Source organism: Vulpes vulpes, chromosome 2, assembly GCF_048418805.1.
Source record: "Vulpes vulpes isolate BD-2025 chromosome 2, VulVul3, whole genome shotgun sequence".
In the NCBI taxonomy this organism is placed as follows: Eukaryota; Metazoa; Chordata; class Mammalia; order Carnivora; family Canidae; genus Vulpes; species Vulpes vulpes.
The window spans coordinates 21,773,326-21,784,589 of record NC_132781.1 but is presented as its reverse complement, the minus strand read 5'-3'; the positions used below and the strand labels follow the sequence as shown (position 1 = coordinate 21,784,589).

General features: G+C 37.6%; 1 protein-coding gene across 1 annotated transcript; it reads right to left on the bottom strand.

The window, feature by feature from the left end:
• Nucleotides 1-2,364: 2,364 nt before the first annotated feature.
• On the bottom strand, nt 2,365-7,734 carry LOC112918037 (keratin, type I cytoskeletal 26-like). The gene is made up of 8 exons (XM_025996208.2): nt 7,244-7,734; nt 6,515-6,597; nt 5,970-6,126; nt 5,677-5,838; nt 5,466-5,591; nt 4,875-5,092; nt 3,594-3,661; nt 2,365-2,812 (listed from the first exon to the last, which is right to left on the bottom strand). Exons 1-8 carry the CDS (start codon nt 7,670-7,672, stop codon nt 2,661-2,663), a joined length of 1,395 nt encoding a protein of 464 aa, XP_025851993.1. The 5' UTR covers nt 7,673-7,734; the 3' UTR covers nt 2,365-2,660.
• Between the last annotated feature and the right edge of the window lie 3,530 nt (nt 7,735-11,264).

The following is an 11,264-nucleotide window of genomic DNA, read 5'->3' as shown; positions in this document are numbered from 1 at the left end:
TAATGGTATCTCATGTGGTTTCAGCTTCTATTTCTCTGATTGCTAGTGAGGTTGAACACTTTCATACATTTATTGGCCATTTAGGATTTCTATCAGCACATTGAAGATATCCTTCTACTGTCCTTTGGATTCCCATTGTTGCTGCTGAGAAGTTGGCGTTCATTCTTGCTGCCACTCACTTGAAGGTAAACATTTCTCCCCATTTGCCTGATTTTAAAGATATTCTATTATCTTCATTGTTTTGTGGTTTCACTATGATTTATCCATATGTGAATTTTTTTTATCTTGTCTTCAGCTTTACTGTGATCTGATTCCTGTACAGTTCATTTTATTTCAATGCATAGGACTTCTTTAATCTGTGAACTGGTGTCTTTCATCAGTTCTGGAAAAATTTTAGCTTTTTATCTCTTCGGACATTGCTTTACTCCAATTGTCTCTGCTTTATCCTTCTGGAAGCCATTCTGGAAGCTATCTTTCTGGAAGCTATTATGACTTTAAACCAATTGCTAGGGGTAGATCCAGGGCCTGTTCTGAGGGCCTGAAGCTTACTCAATTTTTGTTCCTCAGATGGTAGTGCTAGCAGAAGTACTATAGGAATTGAAAGGCAAACCTATATTTGAATAAAATGTGTTACTTTTGTTAAGGAAAATTTGTTGTTCCCTCCAAGATAAAGGGATTCAGCAGAATCATCCTGACAGCATATGGTTAGTTTTCCTTCTAAAAAAAGTTTCTATGGAATCTTCATTAATATATTCAGTTTCTATGTCTGCTGATGGCAGGTCAGTAACTTGACCAGCCTTAGAGAGATGGAGTCTGAGCTATAGCCTCCATATTTGTCACAATGGCCACTTTGACAATGGGCTCAGTGTGCAAGCATTGAAGTGGGGAAGAGGGAGGTTGGCTGACCTCCACAAGATGAATCAGCTTGTCCACATAGTTGTGGAGCTCTTTCTCTGGAGTGTTCTGTAGAGTGCATTAAAGTGAGTTATAAAGAGCCATATGCCTTGTGCTCACTCCCAGGGGAATGCAATTATCATAAGTATGGAGTTGTCATATGTGAAGATTTTTATAGGAATTGTGCAAAAATAAAATTTATAAAAATTCTTGTATATAAGGAGCACAGAGCAATACTAAAAACAATAAATATGTTACATTACCCATTACATTCCTGACAGAAGGAGATTTTTGTCTTTAGTAGGCATCAGTGAAAATGAATTCTCCACAATTTTACACATTTGATGACTAACAAGATTTTTCCATAGATGAGCTTCTGTTCCACACACTTCATACCTTATATCTCTTCTGTTATCTACATATTTCTGGGCCTGGGTGTTATAGGATTTGTTCATATCACAACTTGCAACCTTGTACCTTTATAATATGATACTGCAGGGCACAGTGGGCAGTAGGAATATTCCTGGAAGCCTCCCATGGAAATGATGAGAATGTCATTAATATATTCCATCACACTCATTTTAACTTACTCTTGACTTAGGGTGACTTTATGTGTAAATGCCAAAATAGGTCAGTTCACATCTGCTAAAACAACTGGTTAGTAGCATCCTTAACTCTCTCTCAAATGTTACATTTGCATAATACATTGTATGGTGACCCCATCTTAGACATGATAGATCACCCCCAGACATGAGGGAAAGAGTGATGGAGGAGAAATTGGAGTGGAAAGAGATAGGAGACTTAATTGATGGTGCTAAAGTTATCTTAGTTTTCCAAAAGTTTAAAAAAATGACTCTATAAACATAATGCTAGGGCCTTTCCTGCACTGATGAGGGATCTGAAGCTTATGCATTAGTGTCATGGCAAATTCACCCTGCTCTCAGCTTTATCTCTCAGACTGGTTCACTATCATACTTGGTTCTTCTAAGTCCTGAATCTCTCCTGGATTCTAGAGAGTCAGTCAGTTCCTTGAACATGTATTTTTGTTGTTGTTTTTGAGAATTCTTCCACTATTCTGAACCAGTAAGCTTTCTCCCCTGGGGTTGGAGCAGAGAGATGAATGTACTGCAAAATGGAAAAATAGCTATCGAAATTCAAATTCACCAAACTCATGTTAACTGAACACTTATGCAGACTGGCCATTATAAGGGTGAACAAATCCTAGTGATCAATGGGGATACTCTTCTTTTCCATCCAAAAAAGCCCAAGCCCAAGGAGATCTAGTTATTTATATGATTGATCAGGGGCCGATTTGGGACCAGAGATTAGGTCTGGTGCTCTATCCAATTTATCTAACCATGAACTGAAGTAAATGTGACTGTGTGAGGCACTTTATTTTACCAATCTACCCTTAGTACTGTCACGTTGGGATCAACTATAGAAATTCAAAAGCACCAGATTCATCAGAAATAATTTGCAACAAAAATTTTTAATGAGTGCCAAAAAAGTACCCTGAAATAGAAACAAAATAATGAGAACAAGATTTTTCTTACTCCTGAGAAGGATTACATGGAAAGAACATGAGAAAAAGAAGAGAAGGAAAACAAATTCTAGCCTTTGCATTTTTAAGAACAGAAATGAATTATTTCCTTGGGTTATTTGGCCAGTGGGATTTTGCAAAGGCAGGCTCTGTTTTTTGTTTTTTTTTTTTTGTTGTTGTTGTTGTTGTTGTTTGTTTTGTTTTTTTAAAATAACTTGTTTTCTCACTACGGTGCTTTAGAAGACACTCGTTGCTCCATTGTAATGTTGCTTATTTTAGAGGATTTTTCTTCAACTGAATGGACCCTCAATGAAAGGACATTACCAAGTTGATCTAGTTCCTCAACCACTGTTTTGACAACAATTTCTTCTTTTGAGTCTAAAATAAAATAAATGCAAATTTAGTACTCATTCTTAATAGGCTGAAAGGTACTTAGTCACAATGGTATGCTTCTAAAAAATAGTGTTTGCAAGTTTGCAGTAAATTGAGATATAAGACTGTGTTTGAAGACTGCTCAGCAAGGTCCAGAACTATCTTATATTTACCACTGTCTTTTAGAACAATGAGTGTTTGAAAGTTTAAGTAAAATGTAGATTAAAGCAACCTAATTATCAGGTCAGTACTGGCCTGAGGCAAGTAATGTCTTCTTTTAAATGCCAACTTGGCCTACTTTTGTGGTTTAAAATACAGTAGCTCTTTCACCAAAGAATTGAAACTGGGAAAATAATAGGTTCTAGGTAAGAAAAATGTTTGGGGATTGAGTCTCCATTTCAGAAATTTCACAATGCCTGTTCTACAGGAATATAAAAATGCAACCATTAAGAAGCTGTCATAATGGGGCACCTGGGTGGCTCAGTGGTTGAGCGTCTGCCTTTGGCTCAAGGTGTGATCCTGGGGTCTTGGGATCGAGTCCCATATCGGGATCCTCTTGGGGAGTTGGCTTCTGCCTCTGTCTGTGTCTCTGCCTTTCTCTGTGTGTCTCTCATGAATAAATATATAAATCTTAAAAAAAAAAAAACCCAGCTGCTATAATGACCCCTGATTTCTTCATTCACTGCAATTAACCTTAGAACAATTTGATTGTTTACAAATAAGCGACTTATTTAATAAAATTGCTAGAGTTGAAAAGATTTATACCAAGTAAAAAAACCTTCTGTACCTTTGACTTGATTTTCAGAATGTATGGGCCCACGTCCTTTTGATTTGTAGCATGTGGACTTGCTTTTTCTGTGAAGAGAAGAGTAATTGTTGCATTCTTTTCTTTCATGAGGAAGCTCATAAATAACTAAATCGGGAATAAAAGTTTTGGAGTTCTGGTTTCCACAGGGTTCAATTCCTCTTATGTTTAAAAGACATATAAGTAAGCTTTCCATGACCCCAGTATAGTGAAGGGAGAGAGTAAATGAGTGTTTATGGTCAGAAATCCCCTTGTGACCAGCTGTCTCTTTTGTCTCACTATCTGGGGACTCCAGTTTCTGACTCTGACTTTTCAGTGAGTCATCTGGCCAATGAAGATGTTCAGGATGCAGAAAGCGGTGGGCTAGGTGCTGTAGAAAATATAGAGTGATGATGCAATCAGTTTACACCACTGAAAATGAAGTATAGTGTAAAAATTTAGCTGGAACATGGCATGAAATGTATAGTGGAAGAAGTGAATAATGAATGCTGTAATGAGCACTTTGTTCCAAGGAGGGAGCATCATTGTTGAGTTCCTATGCAAATAGATTGTAGAGGGCTGACACTAGCCTTGGAAGATGCAGGAGATGGTATGGACTCCTGCTATGGACCATGGGCAAGCATTTAGTGGTAACAGACACTGATGATTACCCAGTACCTTCTGCGTGCAAGCCACTCTCATGACCACTTTACCTACACAGTGAAGCATTATGGTCATGAACAAAGTGTGGTTTTGGTGTTATCACAATCATACCAATAAGGAAACTGGGATTTAAAGAGGTTAAGCCATGTGTTCACATTCACCCAAGGCTACATTTCCAGGGCTGTTGCTCTTGGCTACCAAGCTACGGTGACTTCGCCAATGAAATAGTCATTGTTCATCTTTCAGATGAAAATGTAATAGCTCACCTCATACAGGGTGCACATGTGGTCACTAGTGAAGCACCAATAATAGAGAGTGTGTTGTTAAAGGAAATGTGCTCCAACTTTAAATCACAGAATCACTCCCCCTGGAGTACAGGGATTACTTAACATTGGGTATTTAAGTGTCCCATGTGTTATTGTAGACACACACACCTCACATACTTGGACATTTGATATGGCTGCCTGTTTTCATTTAACTTGGATGCAATAATAAATTCCTGAGACCACAGATGAATATGATCCTTTCAGTAGGAAGTTCTAGGATATGATACTGGTGTACATGGATTCCAAGAAAATCTAGTTGATGTGAGATGATTTTTTTTCACAAGTTAGTATTTACCTTTCTTCTCCATCTATTAATTTGCAATACGTTTCTATTTCTTTCTCTAAAAATATTTTGATGTCAAGGAGCTGTTCATACTCCAGCTTCTGGCCTTCTGTCTCTGTGCGAATCTGTTGCAGTTCTTCCTCCATAGCTCCAATCTGGTCCTGAATTTGCTGGAGCTGGATGCAGTAATTGCCTTCCGTTTCGGCTAGGGAGCATTCGTAGGAATGTTTCTGAAGGAAGAACAAAGCAAGGCTTGTGTGGGTAACAGATAAATGGCATGTTCATATTTGAAACATTCTCAAGATGGAAAGAAGCATTTGAACAAAGTCTAAATCTTTTCAATGGAAAAATTAGCGTAAGCCAAGATTCTTTAAACAAACAAACAAACAAACAAACAAACATTTTTCTCCCCATTGAGAAAAGTTTGATTTTTAAGTTTTGGGATTGTTAAGTCAGAAGTCATGTTTAGGGACAATGTTCTTATGATCTACCACATTTTATACACATTTAATTATATATGATTAGTTATATATACTTTGTTAGAAGTACATTTATCTCTTTACATGCACACACACATTCAAATCAGTGGGGACTCCTACGAACCGTAGCCATGACCGACTGAAGTTCTATTTCCAAAGTTTGCAGATTGCGTTTCAGCTCCGTCAGCTCATTCCTAGCTGTGGTGGCCGCTCCTGCATCATCAGAAATCTGCTGTTGCAGTGAAGCACTCTGTAGCATAAGCATCAGAAGGGTTAGTGACCAGCTCAGTGGTCTACCAACCGAACCCGTGGTGTGTGCTTTGCCATAGACATACCTTCTCGTTGAACCAGGTCTCCACGTCCCTGCGGTTCTGCTCAGCCAAGTCCTCATACTCGGCCCTCATGTTGTTCAGCAGGACTGTGAGGTCCACACCTGGGGCTGCGTTCACCTCCACATTCACATCCCCGCCTGCTGCACACTGCAGGACTTTCATTTCCTGGAAAAGGAGTCAGTATTAACACTCAAGGTAGAATTTTGACCAATATTCCCCCTCTGCTCTGAAGTGAACAGTGGACCTGAGAGGAATGAAATCAGATACTATCTGAAGCCACCTGTGGGGTCCCTCACCGACTCGTGATTTTTTTTGAGGTACGCCAATTCCTCACTGAGTGTTTCAAACTGTATCTCCAGGTCAGTTGTACAAAGGGTCAACTCATCCAGAACCCTGTGAAGACCATTGATGTCGGCCTCGACGCTCTGGTGTAGAGTAAGTTCGTTTTCATACCTGAAAGGTTAGTAAAGTGTTTGAGAATTGTAATCCCAGGCAGGTACAAAGCTTAACTTTCTCCAACATCTCATATACCAAAAGACAGGATGTTCTGTCCATGCTTCTGAAACTTACCGCATCGGCAAAGAGATGATACACTTTGGAATACCTACTGATTTAGGGTGATTGTTTTGGAGCAGTTGTGCCTTCAGTTTTTATCATCCACTGTGCTTTGTAGTTAAATCAAAATGTTTAAAATTTATGATAGCTCTTTTTGTAAGGGCACATTTAATTTCTTCAGTGATTTAGTCTCATATCTCAGTTTTTTAAAACAAAAGGTCTGTTTTTTTTACTCCAACTGTAGTATTTTACCTTTATTATAATTAATTACGTTATTTTCACCTACTTCAGCCTGAAGTCATCAGCGGTCAGTCTGGCATTGTCATTTTGTAGTATAATGCTGGAGTTACCAGTGGTCACAGAAATAATCTAAATAGGATAGATTGTGCAAAATAGTTAGGTGCTGATAGTTAAGGGTGAGTCCAGATTTCAATGTGATTCTTATCTTCACAACCCATCAAGTATCTGCTTTAGTGTCATTTTTTTCTATGTGAAAGGAATCTGGCTTTTTCTTCAGATAACGAATAGCCAGAGCTTAAGAGGCAAAGTATAAGTTTTTACAATTACAGATACTTTTATACTCTTGATAAAAAAAAATATGAGCTAAATATAAGATCAACAAGGTGGTTATATGTTTTGAAACTATTTGTCTTTAATTACATAATTTTTTTTCCAAGACACTGCTTTAAGCACTGGGAATGGAGAGTGAGCAAATTCTACATGATGTCAAAAAATTTTAAAAAAATATTTTATTTATTCATTCCTGAGAGACACACAGAGAGAGAGAGAGAGAGAGAGGCAGAGGGAGAAGCAGGCTCCATGCAGGGAGCCCGATGTGGGACTCGATCCCAGGTCTCCAGGATCAGGCCCTGGGCTGAAGGCGGCTCTAAACCTCTGAGCCACCTGGGCTGCCATCATGTCAAAATTTTAAGCGCTTTATATTTTATATTTTGTCTCTTTTAGGTTATGTACACCCAACGTCTATAGTAAAAGTATGGAAGTCCATATTTCTTACCTGCTTTTTAAGATCCTCAATGATAGAGAAATATCTAGTATAGTCATGATCTAGTCCCCGGCAAGAACCAGGCCCATATTTCTCATACCAGGCCTTGATTTTCTGCTCTAGGTCTGCATTGGCCTCCTCCAGAGCTCGTACATGGTCCAGGTAGCACGCCAGGCGGTCATTGAGGTTCTGCATGGTCACCTTCTCATTCCCAGAAAGGAGGCCATGCTCATTTCCAAGAAAACCAGCACAGACACCCCCACCACCATGATAGAAACCTCCTCCAGAAGAAATGCTCCCAAGAGCACAAGAAATGTTACTTCCTGCTCCAGATCCACGGCACACATTCCCAGCTCCAAAGCCTGGACCGCCACCAGACAGCCACCCCGGGCTAGCTCGTGAGCAGACTCTCCTAGATCCATTAGAAAGTTGAAAAGACATGGTGACAGTACAGTGGAGCAACCCTTTCTCAGCAAGTAGCAAAGCAAAAGCACACCATCCATAGAAGTGAAGAAGTGATCTCCATTGGCCTTTTATAGGTCTCAGTAGGTTCTTTCAGTCTTGACTTTCAGTCTGTAATAAAATATTACTTGCTCCCTAATTGTTGTTTTTCATAATTGGATGATTTTTAATTGTGTCCAGTCTGTAGGTATAAAGGTGCCCCAAGGGTATGTTGATCTATGAAAAGGTGCCTGGCCAAGTAATACTAAATCATAGTTTCAAAGGTCAATATTAAATGTGAGTAAACATACATCTTTTTGACCTCTGGAAGAGAGTCTAGTTTTTTTCCCCTCTAGATAATAAAGAATAATTCACATGAGAAATCTCCAGTGGTTTTTTCCTGCAAATGTTGATGGAGTATTTCTACTGTTCATGCTTTATTGGGCATTTCCTTTCTTATTAATATCAGATGCTCTCAATATACAGTGATCTGTTGGTAGTGGGAATTTTTTAATTGATTTTTTATTTTTATTTTATTTTATTTTTTTTTAATTGATTTTTTAAAGCTGAAACAGAAGTAAGAGAAGTTCTGCAACACTTTGCTTATGAATTTAACTGAAATTAATGAATATGTGGCGGTGTCAGAAAACTATTTGTATTGAGATTTCTTGGCTTAGTCTAGGAGAGTATCCATTCAACAAACTTCTAAGTTTCCAAATAATTCATTTCTCTACCTCAAAAATATTGTATACTGCCTTTTAGCTTAAATTTATGTATTTTAAGTATTCAGAATTATTTTGGAATTTCCTATTGATAATTAAGGAGTGAGATATATGAAGGAGAGACGTGTTTTCATCCCTCCTTAGGAAACCAATAATTATGGTACTCGAGATGAAAGATTAGTTGTTATAGGTAAGCAGCCTCTTTGTTCTCTTTTCTTAATGCCCATGAGAAGTCGTCCCATTTGGTTGTGCTTCATTTCCCTCTTGGGCAAATGAAAATAATAACACTGAATGTTGGGTAGTTTAAATAATTAGTGACTGTAAAACAGTCTGAAGGGCACAAACATTTTGTAAATGTTAATTATTTAAATTATTATAATAAAGTGAACATGTCAGACAGGGTCAAGTCTATGATTTATAATGGTACAAATTGATTAGTTACTGATTATGGGTTTAGATTGTTTTGAAACTATTTTTTTTTTCTGAATGAGATTTTTCAATGCTCTGAGTATCATATAGTTTGGAAAACACCCAACATTATTGCTCCTGAAAGATAGATAATAATTGGTGGGCCAGAATGCCTGGATTTTTTTTGACCAAAATATTTTATGATAATGAATATAAAACTGTAATTCAGACCATCTCAACAGTTTCAGAATAATGTGTGATAAGAGATGCAGTTTATATTTAAAGAATTTTTTTTAAAGATTTTTATTTATTTATTCATGGGAGAGAGAGAGAGAGAGAGAGAGAGAGAGAGGGAGAGAGGGAGAGACACAGGCAGAGGGAGAAGCAGGCTCCATGCAGGGAGCCCAATGTAGGACTTGATCTCGGGACTCCAGGATCACGCCCCGGGCTGAAGGCAGCGCTGAACCGCTGAGCCACCAAGGCTGCCCTAGAGAGTTGTTATTGATTTTGTTGTGACTTGGTCACAATTTTAATCTTTTGCCCAAGTTTCCCATGAATAAAACAAGAAAAATAGAATATGGGGTCAGTGTAATAGTTTTTAAGTCCTGAGACTTGTACAAGAAGTATTATGAAGCTGCAAAGTATTATTAATGCAATCTACTTATCTCTAGGTATTTTATAAATACTAATTAACTTGTAATCTTTTGTGGAACAAGTTAAGCATATATTATCAGAACCATTTCGGGGATGAGTTGGCTGTGAAGCAAAGTGGCAACACAGATCACAAAGCATTTTTATATCCAAGCAGGATTGGAATGTATGATGCTTAACTCCTGAAAACACTGTCATCTGTTTACTCATCAGGGCAAATCTTTTGACTTTTCTTAATCATGGATTTCCTCTACACTAATACCTGCTACAGAAATTTAGATATATTTTATTCTTTTCCAGAAGTGGGGGATAGACTTAATGAATTCTACCCATTCATCTCTTCCTTGAGTGTGGTTATTTTTATTCATGGTAAGAAATATTCAGCCATATATCATTATCCTTTCTTGAAACTCTATTAGGTACTAGAATGTTCATATAATACACATGTTCTAGGTACTCCAAAATAATTGAATTGAACTGTAAACTATGCAGAGTAAATGTCTGCTCACCTCAGGATAATGAAATTCATCACATTATCTTATTCCAACAATCATATGATAAATTTAGTGTTTAATTTCAAACATGTTTCAATATCTTTAAAATTTTTTTAAATTTAAATTCAATTTAGTTAACATCGAGTGTATTATTAGTTTCAGGAGTAGAATTTAGTGATTCATCAGTTGCCTATAACACCCAGTGCTCATTACATCACATGCCATCCTTAATGCCCATCACCCAGGTACCCCATCCCTCCACTCACTTCCCCCCAGCAGCTTTTAGTTTGTTTCCTATAGTTAAGAGTCTCTTATGGTTTGTCTCTCTCTCTGTTTTCATCTTATTTTATTTTCTCTTCCCTTCCCCTATATTCATCTGTGTTGTTTCTTAAATTCCACATATGAGTGAAATTTTATGGTATTTGTCTTTCTCTGACTGACTTTTTTTGCTTAGCATAATATCCTCTAGTTCCATCCATGTCATTGCAAATGGCAAGATTTCATTCTTTCTGATGGCTGAGTAATATATGTGGTATACATATATCACATCTTCTTTATCCATTCATCTATCGATGGACATCTTGGCCCTTCCATATTTTGGCTATTGTGGACATTGCTGCCATAAACATTGCACTATGTTTGCATCTTTTGGATGAATACCTAGTAGTGCAATTGCTCAGTCATAGCATAGTTCTTTTTTAACTTTTTGAAGGTCTTCCATACTGTTTTCCAGAGTGGCTGCATCAGTCTGCATTCCCACCAACAGTGTAAAAGGGTTTCCTTTTCTCTGCATCCCTGCTAACATCTGTTGTTTTCTGAGTTGTGAATTTTAGCCATTCTGACTGGTGCGAGATGGTATTTCACTGTAGTTTTGATTTGTATTTCCCTGATGCTGAATGATGTTGAACATTTTTTCATGTGCCTGTTAGCCATTTGTATATATTCTTTGGAGAAATGTCTGTTTCATGTCTTTTGCCCATTTCTTGACTGGATTTTTTTGTTTTTAGGGGTATTGAGTTTGATAAGTTCTTTACATATTTGGATATTAGCCCTTTATCCAATATGCCATTTGCAAATACCATCTCCCATTCCATTGGTTGCCTTTTAATTTTGTTGATTGTTTCCCTTTCTGTGCAAAGGCTTTTTATCTTGATGAAGTCCCAATAGTTCATTTTTGCCTTTGTTTCCCTGCCCTTTGGAGATGTGTTTAGCAAGAAGTTGCTGTGGGCGAGGTCAAAGAGACTGTTGCCTGTGTTCTCTAGGATTTTGATGGATTTCTGTCTCACATTTAGGTTTTTCAATATTTTTTGCTGTTTT